This window comes from Bufo bufo, chromosome 8 (assembly GCF_905171765.1).
Source record: "Bufo bufo chromosome 8, aBufBuf1.1, whole genome shotgun sequence".
NCBI lineage: Eukaryota > Metazoa > Chordata > Amphibia > Anura > Bufonidae > Bufo > Bufo bufo.
Genome location: NC_053396.1, coordinates 106773678 through 106788857, shown reverse-complemented (window position 1 = coordinate 106788857; position 15180 = coordinate 106773678). Strand labels below are relative to the sequence as shown.

General features: G+C 39.5%; 1 protein-coding gene across 3 annotated transcripts in view; it reads left to right on the top strand.

Annotated features, from left to right (window-relative positions):
• Positions 1-11927, top strand: part of ARHGEF9 (Cdc42 guanine nucleotide exchange factor 9) — a 400716-nt gene extending 388789 nt beyond the window's left edge. For all 3 annotated transcript variants that reach the window (XM_040442123.1, XM_040442125.1, XM_040442124.1), the window contains one exon: positions 9535-11927. In XM_040442123.1, the coding sequence (XP_040298057.1) occupies positions 9535-9722 (188 nt within the window). In that variant the 3' untranslated portion in view covers positions 9723-11927. The remainder of the gene's footprint in view (positions 1-9534) is intronic.
• Positions 11928-15180: the final 3253 nt, after the last annotated feature.

The window sequence follows — 15180 nt, the reverse complement described above, 5'->3', positions numbered from 1 at the left end:
TTTTAGGCTTTCTATTCTAAGAGAATGTCCCATGCCTGCTGTCTAAAAGCATCAATTCTCTGTGCTATCCTGCACCATGAAATGATATAGCTACTTCTATAGTTTTCTCAGAACTGCTAAAGTTTCTCCATGATGGTCACATTTTTATTCTGTCCACTGGAGCTTCCAAAATGCATAAATATTACCTGCTTTATCTCCTGCCATGTGAGACCAGATGTGCTGGTGTCATAGACTTTCAATGGCATACCATGGCTAGTGCACATTCAGGTAACATTTTACTACTGGAACCAAAAGTTAATTTTATAGATTTTCTACAGTTTGAACTTACCACATACCATTATTATAGTATATCCAATTATTGCGAAAATTTGAAATACTGTGTGTCACGGTGGAGAGTGGGGGAAACCCCCCACTGTGCCGTGTCAAAATGTAAAAGCGAATCAGCCTGGCCAAAAGGAGTAATTAGGGAGCAGGTCACCTCCTACAGCGTCCCTAATCCTCTCCCTGACTCCTCACCCTATGAGTGGACCCCGATGGTAGGACGACTCATAATCAGGATTCCTAGAGACCCTAAGTCGCCCTGGTAATCCCTCACCAAGGAGAAGGGAAGAGACGACCTGTTCATTCCAGTCATGAAGGAACAGGAGTCTCTATCTGAGGCCAGGCTGCAAGGAGAGGGGAACACATACAGCAAAAGGAGATGGCAGGTAAGCGAAACCCATAACATACTTACCTGCCACAGACACACTGACTGGAACCCGTGCACTAGTGCTGCTGTCCACACCAAACATTAAAGGACACAGCACACACCACAAACCACACAGGAACCCAGGACACCATAGCTGCAATAACATGAGACAGGGGAATGTCTAGTAAACATGACACCAAACACCACCAGACATGTAACACCAAACTAGACATACAAAAACCCTGAACATGACCCACTCCATACAAATAGGGACAGGAAGGGAAGGAGACACCGGGATAACATTGATGACCACAAGGGTGGCCCTCACTGGACAGATGGAACACCCTGGACTGGAGCAGAGCTCCAGCACCAACCACAGCTGAAGTACAACTCACTCCAGCCAGGAAACCACAGAAGGTATAAGCCAAGTGACCACACCCAGTCAGGGAGTTAACCCTTAAAGCACCAGACAGAGGGAGGCTACAACTTAAAGGGGAAGTGCACACACAAGCATACCAAACACGCTACCCCCGGCAACAGCATGCTTGGCAACCATGTCACGGCAATCACCCAGAAGGCCGAGACACTGCCACCGCATGCTCTCACAGCAACACGTTGCCGCGGGCAACCGCAAGTGTGGCAACAGTGTCACAGCGCAAACCAAAGACCGTGACACTGTGATCAGTCAGATTTACTTATGTCAAAATACAGGTGGCCAAAGACTCTACATTGAGGTCCACCAATTTTGATGGACAACCATCTAATGTGTGTTACTTGTCCAACCAATGTTTGTTAGCAGATATCCGGGAAATAGAGTATGTGGCATGTTTAATTTCCACATTCCCAATCATTTATACCCAAGAGAGATAAACTGCCTCCATAGGTGTCTGAGAGCAGCTTATTTCCCTGCCCTCATTAAGAACATGTGCATACTCAGCAAACTGAGGGAGTATGTGTAAGGTGGTACTCGCATGCGGCTGACAGCTATTGAAGGTGTATGACTACTTTAACGTGTGGAATCTCACATAGTGACATAGACAGCAGTGCCATTTTTATGTGCACTAGTTCTCCCCACCAATTTTCTATCAGTATTATTTCATTAAGGGCTTATATTCAAGGCTTAATCACATTAAGGGCTCATGCACACAAACTTATTTTTTTTTCTGTGTCCGCTTCCTTTTTTTGTGGCCCGTATGTGGAACCATTCACTACAATAGGGCTGCAAAAAACGGAAATGACTCTGTGTACATTACGTTTCCGTATGTCCGCATGGTCATTCTGCAAAAAAAACAGAACATGTCTAATTATTGTCTGCGTTACGGGCAAGGATAGGACTGTTGTATTAGGGGCTAGCTGTTCCGCTCCACAAAATACGGAATACACATGGCTGGTATCTGTGGTTTCCGGATCAGCAATTTGCGGACCACAAAACATCCAACAGTCGTGTGCATGAGCCCTAACTGCAGAGCAAAAAAAACACTTACATGGTGCCTCCTTTTCACCTAAATTGCAGATCCGCTAGTTCTTAATCTCCTCTTCTGTCATACAAGATGGTCATACCACTTCTGAGACTATCTGGTGCACACTGTACAATAGCAGGTCAAGACACTTCCTGCTTGTCCAGCCCTGCTTTTGGATTGGCCATTAATGTTCACATGAGCACTGCTGTCCAATCCAAGGGTAGCAGGAAGTGTCTTGGGCTACCAAAGCATAGTATGCATCAGGCAGTCTGAAAAGCAGAGCAACCATCTTGGATGGCAGAAGAGGAGCCCAGGAATGGACCGATCTGCAGCAAAGTAGATGGAACAGAGGGCACCATGTAAGTGTTTTGTTCATTCCTCAGCTAATGTGATGTTTTTTTTCTTGAACCAGAAGGTCTTTTGTATAGATCTGCAATACTGTGGACATTGTTTGCTATGGGCCTATCCTGCACCTCCACGTGGCTACAATTTTATATGGTTTGATACTGTTCCGCTTTCCTGAGTCGGTTCGAGAGTTAAAATGTTAACATCAAAATTATGGGCCATGTGTATAAACTGAAATGCTCATTTGTTTAGCATTGAAAGCCCTTTCATTTCAGTATTGACTTACAATGTGATTGCAATTATCATCATCAGAAAACATATATGAACAATGAGGCACACACTTAGGGCAAGAACAGATCTGCCATTATAAATGCCTGAATGAAGTGACAATACAAATTATGAGTCCTGTTGCCGTGTGTTGCATATTTATTCTGTATATACTTCAACTAAGGAAAGTGCATAATTAATTTCTCATTGTATAATTGCCTGTTGCTATTTATCCTTTATTTCTTCCCCTGTGACACCATCAGTGATGATACTACCCTCTAGCATGTCAAATGGTAACAGAGCAGACAAAAGTACAACAACATCTATTTCATTGGCCTGGGCACAGCTCATCCCCATTTAAGTGAATGGGGGTGATCTATGCCCAGGCCAGTGAAATAGTCCTGATGTCACTGTCCTGCAGGAAACAGCAAGAAAGCCATGGTGCTACTGTGAGTGTTGTTGTCTTCTCAAACAGCTGATCAGCAGAGATCCCAGGATCCCCGCCAATCAGATACTGATGATTTATCCAAAGGATAGGTCATCAGAAATAAAAAGGTGTAGAACCCCTTTAATATACAGTTGCAAGAAAAAGTATGTGAACCCTTTGGAATGATATGGATTTCTGCATGAATTGGTCATAAAATATGATCTGATCTTCATCTAAGTCACAACAATAGACAATCACAGTCTTCTTAAAATAATAACACACAAAGAAATTAATGTGTAATTACTAAAAGATTCTAATTAAAAAAATATATATATATAGATAAAATCATATTTCTGATATACAGTTGCAATAAAAAGTATGTGAACCCTTTGGAATAATATAGATTTCTGCACACATTTTTCCTAAAATGTTATCGGATCTTCATCTGTGGTACCCTCCCATGAAATCCATTCTTGTTTAGTGTTTTACGTATCGTAGATTCGCTAACAGGGATGTTAGCATATGCCAGAGACTTTTGTAAGTCTTTAGCTGACACTATAGGATTTTTCCTCACCTCATTGAGCAGTATGCGCTGTGCTCTTGCAGTCATCTTTACAGGATGGCCACTCCTAGGGAGAGTAGCAGCAGTGCTGAACTTTCTCCATTTATAGACAATTTGTCTTACCGTGGACTGATGAATAGCAAGACTTTTGGAGACACTTTTATAACCCTATCCAGCTTTATGCAAGTCAACAATTCTTAATCGTAGGTCTTCTGAGAGCTCTTTTGTGCGAGGCATCATTCACATCAGGCAATGCTTCTTGTGAAAAGTAAACCCAGAACTGGTGTGTGTTTTTTATAGGGCAGGACAGCTGTAACCAACACCTCCAATCTCATCTCATTGATTGGACTCCAGTTGGCTGACACCTCACTCCAGTTATCTCTTGGAGATGTCATTAGTCTAGGGGTTCACATACTTTTTCCACCTGCACTGTGAATGTTTACATGGTGTGTTCAATAAAAACATGGTAACATTTAATTCTTTGTGTGTTATTAGTTTAAGCAGACTGTGATTGTCTATTGTTGTGACTTAGATGAAGATCAGATCACATTTTATGACCAATTTGTGCAGAAATCCATATAATTCCAAAGGGTTCACATACTTTTTCCTGCAACTGTAAGTCTAAATAAATGTAAAAAAAGGTTTTTAAAAGTATAAAAAATATATAATAATTCAAATCACCCCCCTTTCCCCATAATAAAAATAAATAAACAATAAAAAAATAAAAATAATTTACATCGTTACATTCCAAAATGCCTATACTATTAAAATAGAAACAAATTCATCCTATATGGCGAACAGCGTAACAAATAAAACGAAAAAAATCTAAATGGGTGATTCACTGCTTTTTTCTTACTTGACCTTGCAAAGAATATTGAATAAAAAGTGATCAAAAAGTCATACACACTCCAAAATGGTACCAATAAAAACTACAGATTGCCCTGCAAAAAAGTAACTATAACAAAGTGATAGGGATCAGAATATGGCGATGCAAATTTTATTTTTTCTCAGTATTGAAACACAAGGAAAACTATATAAACGTGTTATTTCTGTAATTGTACTAACCCTTACAATAAAAGTTAACAGGTCAGTTTTACAACACAGGGAACACAGTAAAACGAAAACTTATAAAACTATGGCAGAATAATTTTTTTGCAATTTCACCCCATTTGGATTTTGTTTTCAGTTTCCCACTACAATGTTTGCAATCTTCAATTGTGCCAATGGCAAGTGCAACTTGTCCCACAAAAGTCAAGCCCTCATACGGCTATGTGGAAAAAAATAATAATAATTACAGCTTAGGGAATGAAAATTCAAAAACGGAAAGTAAAATTAATAAAGGTAAATTAATAAATTACTAATTTTGCTAAATCATTTGCCATAAAACTTTACGTCAATATGCTCAGCTCCTCCTGTAATATGCTGGCGGCAGATAGCACTGCATTTTCATGGTGGTAGGTTCACTTTAAAGGTACACACAGTCAGCCTTTCTGCTGCCTGAGGCAAAAAATGGAAATTACACCCCCCACATGCCAAATTCTCAGCCTAACTCCTTCCCTCCGGCCTTAGAGTTTAAGGCATACTTGGAAAACATTACGTATAGTGCTACTAAACATACTGGTTAATATAGCGATACAGTTGAATATGCAGAGATGAACGCTTCCACATTGAAAGCACTCATTGCCCAAGGCCTTTGCGCTGCCCCCCACTTGTCCCTACCTGGTGCTGCCTGAGGCAATCGCCTCACCTCGCCTCATTGGCCGTGCACCCCTGCACACAGTGACTTTTCTGGTATACAGAATTGGTGCAGTAAGCTGTATACTGGTATACAGAATGGAGTCCTGTACTTCATAATCACTTTAAGCCATTCAACTTTCTTTAGAGAATTTCTTGATTTTAATCTTAGCTCAATTTGCCTCTCAGAAAGAACATTAATTTGAGTTCCCTTTCAAGTAAGAGCCATAGAGACATTGACCTTTAAGTCCGAAGGGATTTTAGAGCTAGAGTATTGCCAGTGCTAGAAGGTCTGCAAGACATTATATCACACAGGCCTATATCTTCAATTCTGCATCATCAAAAGTTTCCCACTGACAAGAACTTAGGACACACATTTGACCAGTTAAAATTTCAGTAAAATAATCTAATGGATTAACCTGCCTCTAATAGAGAGAGCTAATACCTGGAGATGTTTAATAGATCTTTAAATAGAATCTAAATCTTTTACCAGATCCAAGGTCCTGGTGCCATTTTCCAAACTTTTTTTTAAAAGAAATTAAGTAAATGAAAGGCAAATCGGATCCGATTGACATTGCAGTTCATTGCTGGAGATTATAATTCCTGTGCAAAGTTCTTTATGCTCTTAAATCCTCAAATATGAAGGGTTTAAAACATATCTATGATTCCAGGTGAATTTCCAGAATACGCTGTTATGTGTGTGTACTTAAAGGGGTATTCCGGTTTTAATGGCTACAATTATTTGTTTAGAAAATTGTTGAATATACTGTACATATTTTAAAATTTAGCTTGTATACATTTATTAAATACATAAATTGCGTTTCCATAAGGAAAAACAACCCATTTTAGTCCTGTAAAACGCATCTGTAGGAGATCTGAAAAGAACTGAATATGGTGTCAGTCCTCTGGCTCTCGATCTTGTCATGTGACCTCTGGCATTCAGTTAACGGTTCAGGTATCTAACAGGTGGATAGCAGTTTATTGAGATGCAGCACGTATGTATACAGTATATAAAGCATTACTACAGCAGCACCTCGTCATGTCTGTCAGTGTCATTGTAGAAATACATCTAACATTGCTCCCTATGTCACGTTTGTTATTTTTTTTTATACCTACAACATCACCTAGAGACAGGAATCCATTTTACTAGTCACCTGGAAACAAGCAGCCGTGTTGAAACACATACAGTGAAAAAGTTGTTGTAATAGCCACAATGGTTTCCACCATTAGTCCTATGTAGCTATTCCATGGAAGTGGCCTGTGTGCTGACCCAGCACATATATGTCATGTAACACTGTTCCTTACTGAATGCCATATTTCAGTTAGGCCATGGATGCATTAACCAGGACTGACTGATTCATGGGCTATACCATGTATTGTGCAGATAGGGGTCAACAACCTCATTTAAGAAAAGTATTTAAGCAAAGTTTTAAATACATGTATATTTAACAATTGTATAATTTACTATAATATAAACAAATAAAACAAAATTTAAAAAAACGGAATAACCCTTTAAGTAATATCGCTATTTCTCACCACAATTTCACCTGCATTGTGTATTCTTCTGCGTTATTTCCCCTCTACGGCCTTCTTTTCAAATTGTTAATCTCTCTTCAGCTCAGCTCAATTAGAAAGGACAGATACTGACTGCCATCTTGTTCTCCCACACGCAGGAGCACTTCACCCCGTCCCTAGACCAACAATTATTTGCCTGCTTCTAATTAGCAAAGGGTGTCCTGGTAAAAGAGTTACTCCCATCTCATACTTTCATGGCCAGGATGGGAATAACCAGAGTAAGTGTCTGCAGAGGACAGGTATAATAATCTGTTCCTGTAATTCCCCTAGCAGTGAAGCTATGCACACAGTGTAGCACAGCTATACAACCTGTTTTGTTTCCATCACTCATGAGCTTGCTGTACTACTCTATTTGTGTAGGTCCCATTCACAGTTATGGAAGTTATGGAAACAGAGAAGAACAGACAACTCGGCCATTTCCATAATAGTGCCTACTCCCTGCCAGTGCTCACATAGTCCCATCATGACTACAGAAAGCCAACTTGAGAATACTCTTTTAAGCTCCTCAAGTTCTTCTAATCTCAATGGTTTGATCAAGTATTCACTCATTCAGGGGGAGGACATTATAACTGTATTTTAGATTGAGAAGGCTGAGCATTACCTCTCTCAATAAAGCAGTGGTGGGAGATGTGTAGAACTAGAATATGATATGTTCACTAGATGTACTATGTGTGTAAGAAAGCTTCCTCTTCTCTCCTCCCTATCACGCACAGCTCGGTATCTCTGTTCTGTGATAGCTCAGTAGGACTGTTGCAATTTATGCTGAATAGTTGACTTTTTTTCTGTGAGTGCAGAGTCTCTGAATAGTTACAGACAGTGCATTAGGCTACTTTCACTTCTGCGTTTTTGCCGGATCCGTCATGGATCTGCAAAAATGCTTCCGTCATGATAATAAAACCGTCTGCATCCGTTATGAATGGATTCGGTTGTATTATCTCTAAAATAGCCATGACGGATCCGTCTCTAAAACCATTGTAAGTCAATAGGTGACGGATCCATTTTCTTTTGTGTCCGAGAAAACAGATCCATCACCATTGTCTTACATTGTGAGTCATGACGCATCTGTCTTACTTCGCATCCCAGGACGCACTCAAAAACGCTGCTTGCAGTGCTTTTGTGTGCGTCATGGGGAATGCAGTGAGACGGAACTGAAGGCATTCTGGTGCACTCCATCCAGTTCAGTTTTGTCCCCATTGACAATGAATGGGGACAAAACTGAAGTGTTTTTCTCCGCTATTAAGACCCTATGACGGATCTCAATAGTGGAAAGGGAAAGCGCAGATGTGAAAGTAGCCTTAGTCAGGTAGAGGGAGAAAGAGGTGTGTGATAAGTGTAGAATTCGGTACACTTATAAGTGGCTGTAGATAATGTAAATAATGAAAATCAGACATCATATAGTAATTGACAATCTCTTTCTAACAAAGGTAGACTTTTTTCTCACATGGATCCAGAGATCTCCCCATTCATTGCTCCAATTTATCTTAATGTAGCAGCTCAGAGGATGCATCCTTTCTGATGCAGCTCTTTCCCTGTCACAGCTCAAAGGGTATGTTCTTTTTGCTACAGTTCTGTAACACAGCTTCTAACATTGCTGGTGGCAGTTGAAGGATAGAACTGAGCATGTCTGTCCACCACATAGACGTGGACATAAAAATATGGAAAAGAACCAACAGCAGTTGGTGATATACAGATTCATTTTATTTAATAATTCAATGGCTAGTCTTATGTAATTGCATGAGTTGATGGTTTGAAGAAAAAAAAAATATTCTTTAAAAAAAAAACATTGGGGACAACCCCTTTAACTAACAAAGTAAAAATTGAGACTCAGAAATGAATTTGCCTATATTGTCAATAGCTGTCTACCTATTGATAATTGTTCCTTGATTCCTCGGCTCTCCTCAGCTAAGTAAATATGTTTATTTTATGAGGAAGGGCATAATCTTTTCTTTTCCTACATTAAGAAACATTGAGGTATAGCCAAATGTACCTATTAAGTTATATTTGTGGCGGATCATATTAAAAAGAACACTATGCGCCTATTGGTCATTAAGTTAAGTATTACAGACTTAAAAATAAACCCCGCTGTGTGAACCATGGACCAAGGTATTCTATTGTCAGGCACATGACTTTGAAAAATAATTTATTGTTGCTTTTTGATTTTTTGTTGTTAGCCATCAATTTAATGTAATGTGTCAAAGTTTCTATTTTTTTTCTCGCCATATGTTGGAATAGTGTGATAACTTCTTGCTAATTCTGTAGCGCTCTGGAATTTGCAAACCCCATGGCAGTGAAAGTATTAGGGAAGAGCACATGATGTATTTGATTGAGGGGTCCAAAGATAAAAAAAAAACAACTGAATTTCAGCCTTGTAGCTTCTACTTATATAAAGGTGAAAGTCTAATTGATGCAGTTTCATTGAGATATATACTGTAATATTGTTCTATAGCAGTCTAATTTGTGTGTTTTTCCCTTCTAGCTGGCGTTAGCTGCCCACGCTCGGTCCCTCCAGCATACCCGCCGCCTCAGGAACCTGGGGCAATTCAAGGACAGTATATGGTGACCGATGGCCTAAACCAGCCGCAAGTTTTTGAGTTCACTGAACCAAGAAGAAGTCAATCACCATTTTGGCAAAACTTCAGCAGGTTGACGCCTTTCAAAAAATAATACAAAAATATAAATATATAAATATATATTAAGAAAGGAGTATTAAAATAGAAAAAGAAATTATATTTATAGATGGACCTTTTTTCGGAGAAGCACTGTTGCAACTATACTATGAAAGGACCAAATACAAAATTAGCAAACAAGACAGGAAAACTAACTTTAAAAAGTTTTTTTTTCCTTAAAAAGTTAATTTTTTTTCCCGTCGGACTACAGGAACTGCTCTGCTTTTGAAAAGCTCCATGAAACATTTCCTCTATCTGAAGAGTTCATTCATAGTCTCAAGACTCTTGCTGTTTCTTTCCTTGGACTCTGGGACTTCTCTTGCTTTCCGTGATAATGACCACTAATGTTTTTTGAATTACTTGGTGGAAATTGCACATTTTGCTCAAAGAAAAGGCTCTCTAATTAAGAGAAAAAAACATACAATGGTTAATGGAAAGCACCCTAAGCAAAACACATAACCTGCTTTCATTTCATGATTTTCACTCAATATACATGACAACGCCTCCAGACCCAAGGGGACTGGCCATTGGTTGTTAGTCCTCCTGGCCCTGAAGCAGTTGGGTTTGCCTCATCCACATTGCTTCCATAAGAGCAACCATTTTGAAAGTGGTCATTCAACTCCTCAACAAAGCACTCCTGCGCAAGAAGCAAAAGGGGAAGCTTGCAGAGTGTAAAGTCTGGTTACAGGCTGTGTGAACCTACTGTAGATGCACGTCCTATGAAGTCAAAGAGACAGCACGCTAAGCTGCCTGTGCATTGTATCTACTACTCTTGTGTAAATCTATGTTTGTTCAGGAGGTGTAAAGATGCAGGAAGGGAAGAAATCAGCTTCTTGCTTGTATATTGATCCTCCCACTGTCTTAGCAGTGCCAGAGCTCTGTAGTTCCCAATGAGTCTGCTAGCAACTGTGCAGTCTATCTATTGCTTTACTTGTTCCATGGATGTTCTGGGATAAGGATGAAAGTCCATCAAACAGGGATTATTAGATTTTTTTTTCATCATGAATATTTATTTTGTGTTTTTCCAAAGAGTCTTTTTTTTCTGTTTTGGATTCAATATTTTTTCCCCGTATAACTCTGAATGCTGCCGCTTCACATTCCAAAGCGAAGAAGGCAGCGCAGTTAGCCAGTAATTGTTGTTCTTATTTGGAGTCACTGTGAGCTTTGTAACTTAAAGACCATGTTAAAAACAGACAAGATATTGCTGCTTGATGTCCTACACTTTTGGTATACATTAATGCTGCATACTCATTTCTGCATAGGTGATGCCTGAAGCCGTGTCTGAATGGGAGAGTCATTCACATGGTTTGTGGAATTGTCCCTTGTCAAAATGGCAATAACGTCTGTGGTGTAAAGTCCCTACAGCTTCACATATACCGTGCAGCGCACTTTAGCCGGAAGGGCAGCAGCGCACTGTAATAATCGCTGTCAGTCCTGGTGCTGGCTTGAGTTTTGAATATGTCATGACAAGTATTACATACTGTATCACTTATTGCAAGTCTATAAGCTTCTCCGCACATTGATATTTACAAGTACTTTTATAGCTATTGCCTTCCTTGTTTATCCCTATCTCTTCCTATACTATATCTAGCCTCAAACATTTCTTAAACACATATATCTGCCTTCCATTTTATTTTATTGACAGTGACATTGAGTCCAAATGGCCATTATACCCAAATGCCCAAACACATTATTGGTGTTCTTTTGCTTTGGAAGATTTCCTCTGGTTTCTGTTCTCTCCTTCTGCTCACTTTTGTATTTAGTATGCTGCTCAACACACCTTTCCATGCTGCAGATAGGCTCATTCATTTAAATGGGTCTGTATCCCCCCTGAGTAAAGAGGAAGATGGTGTCAGAGCGTATTAAACAGTTGCCTTTGTTTCATGTCTCACTTTGCTCTCCCAAGGTGATCCTGTCTTTTTGTTTGTGGAGTGTGACTGTTTTTTTCATTCTAGTGTCGTCTTGCTATACTGCATTTCTTCCTAGAACACTTTGATGATTGAGCCTAGTTCTCAGAGCTCACTACTGCCAGCTGTACCCACCTTTCACTGTGCTGAATGATCCCTGTGCCAGGTGCCTTGGGACTGGCTGTTTATAGACCACCAGCAGGAAGTAAAAGCAAGAGATTTAGGTCATGCTCAGCTCATAGAATTCAAAGGCGCATCCACTCTTACTGTTAGCTACAGACAATGAAATCCCCATCCGGTTGTTCTTTATCTTATTTCATAAATTTATTATTTTAAGCCATATATATATTAAAGCATACCTAACCTTTCAATAACTGCATTAATCAATAGTACAGTGTGCGTACTTGAGGAATAATACTGTTTCTGTCCACTATATGACTTGTACCCGCAGTTTTAGCAGTTTTCCCCTGTGCATGCTGTATGTCTAGTTTGCAGTTATCCCAGAGATGCTGGGTGGAGAACAGCTGCCATCCACTCCAAGCAGAAAGTAACATAATAACATAGTTTGTAAAAAGACATCTGTCTGTCCACTTCAGCCTGTTATCCTGAATGTCGATCCAGGAGAATCTGGTTCCTAGCCTTCTTTTACTCACTCAGAAGCTGCTCCAGAATTATGGAGGGCATTACAGAGAAGTACTGACCTGTATGGTTGTGAATAAAACACTTGGGCTGAGATATAAACTTCCTAAGTAGCTACAGCATTCTCTTTGCCTGTGCCTGTCTCTTCTGTCTCACCCAGCACTTCCTCACTCTTCCCCCGTCCCCTCTCCATAGACTTGTATCGATATGTGTAATATGATCCTTCTGTGCAGCTGATCCATCCTCCATAACTAAGGCGAGATGAGACACATTCCAGATTACCAGCCAACTGGGAAAAAGCAGATCGTGGTAGCGCTCACTGTTTCAGTAGCTTCCAGGCTGTTTATCAGCCGGCTGTTGGTCGGTAATAGGTGTCATCTCTCCTTAGTAACAGTGAGATGAAACATCTTCTTTAAAACATTTTGAAGACAAGAGAAAAGCAATTAGCAAGGGGGAGAGGTAAAAACTGATAACATGAGAACTAGACGTTTCTCATTGTTAAGATAGTTATAGTTTCTTATGTTTGTACTATTGATTTATGCAAAGTTATGTGAAAGGTTGGTGGGCATTTAATGGTATGCATGTACATCACAGCACATCAACTGTTAACCCTAACTGTTTTGAAATTCAATCCTCACGAGTACGAATTAGGAAGTTCACCAGTTAATTGTAAAGCAGTGTTTGCATTATACATATACACTGGAAGGTTGGGCACAATCATAAATACTGGCTAGTATATAGCAAAATGAGACAATAAGGACTTTCGAGGAAAGATACAGTTTCTACATACTCCTTGAAGCACTTGTCTGACTCCTCAGTTGGACACTTACCACACAACATGTCAGGATGCACTGATCTCTTGTCATTGGGGTATGAACTCCAACCAGCTGAAGACAATCATATGAAAGACAGGCATAGTGAATGTCAAGGTGGGAGATTAGTACATGGTATCCATTTACATGTATTGAACATATGAACTAAACCTAGATCTTTTAAAATCTACTTCTATTTTTCTAAATGTTTTATACAGTTCCACATCTGTTCATTATTCAGGGATATAGAGTAATTACCATTTTGCAATCAGAGCACAACTGATTGAAAGAGACAATAATATCCAAAGGTCACACTCACCTCTAGGATAATAGTCATGTAGTGTGAAAGTTCTGGTCCTGTCTAGGGACCTACAAAGATTCCATACAGTGAGATAAGAAACCGCACTCCAGACATAAATGGATACTAACTTAAGTGAATGTTTCGGACAGGGTCCTTCCTCATTGCAGGAGTTGTGGATCAAGTGTGAAATCCAGGGGTTTCACACATGTCTTGCAACAAGCCTGAGGAAGATCTCTGTCCAAAGCATTGCTACAAATGCTACCAGTGTCCATGAAACCCAGGTGAAGTAAATATATCAATGTATGGTTCCTTCTCTCTCTTGACCTATGATGACTACTGTGTATTTACTGAAACAAGTATAAAGATATAATATACATCATGGGTTCATGGGGCTGTTAGCAATTCCTTCCTCCAATCTCCAGCACCATTTTCATCAGTGCAATGTCATCACTGTAGAGTATTAAAAGTCTGTGGGCAAGCATTTGCCACCTATAATCTCAGAAAGAACACAAGAACTAGAACCCATGTCTCCATATAGGAAGGTGCTCAACTTATACCTGAAAAGATAATTACACAGGAAAAGATGCATTGGTTAATTCCAGCATAGCATAGACAATATAGTTGACAGAATTGGTTAAATGCAGTGGATTGTTGAGCTCTGTACCCTTGCATTAACAAACCTTAAGCTGACAATACACATTTAATGTTGGTTGAACCTGTCAGTTTTGATGGACCCACTCAATCACCTATGTAGTTTGAGGTCTCATGCTTCCCAGATGTGTGAGGAATGAAGGATCAAACATTTGGATTTCAAAATGTCTGATCCTTTTGTTCACAGAGAGATAAGCCACCACCAGAGATGTTTGGTAGTGGCTTACTTCCACCTTCCCATTCTTAACACATGCATGTGTATGGAAGGGTCGGGATAGATAGCTGTTGGCCTAGAGTTGTCTAAAATGTATTGCAGATTGGGCACCTTTAGATATCCTCCTTGTGGATAACCTGGCTTTGGTCTTACAGCAGTGCCTGGTGTGGTGATGATCATTGCGTAAGCCAGTGTTTTCCAAATTAAAATGGCGTACTGCTACTATTCTGTTTTTCTATTCTTCTAAGAAATTATTCCTTAATATATCAATGTCACATGTTCTGCCTTTTCATACTAGCTGATGTCTTTTTGGCAGAATATTATCTGTAGGTCACATGCATATGGCCATATTTTGGCTCCATACAAACTTTCACAGAGTGAAGACACATCATTCATAGACATCTTTGTGGTCCTTCTGAACCTCTTCATGACTCTGATATAATCTTAAAACAATCTCTACCCTAGAACATTTATTTTAGGGAAGGATATCTCTCACACATGGCATTGTATGTGTAGTAGCTATAATAGAATAGTAATTACAGTATGCATGAGGCCTCATAGTGTACTAAAGGTTCATTTGCATGAATGAAATGCGTCCAAGTAAGAAGCCAGAAGCCCATATAATTTCAAATATGACCTCTTCTAATCTGTCAGAGCTATTTATGCACTTTGACATATGTGCAAGAAGTCTATGGTGGCCATAAATGCTTGGTTTGCCTGCTATATTACAGACTGATGTAGAACGAAGACCAAAATCATTTAATACAATAAGTGGAATTTGCAATAAGTTATATGACATATATAATATTGTTAGTGGTAAGAATGAATGCACCTTCCTGCTAACCTAGCATACAGTACCACCTTTCATGGAAAAATATGCATATCTGGATTTTCTACCTCTCTGGTTAACCGATAATATAGAGACCTACAGC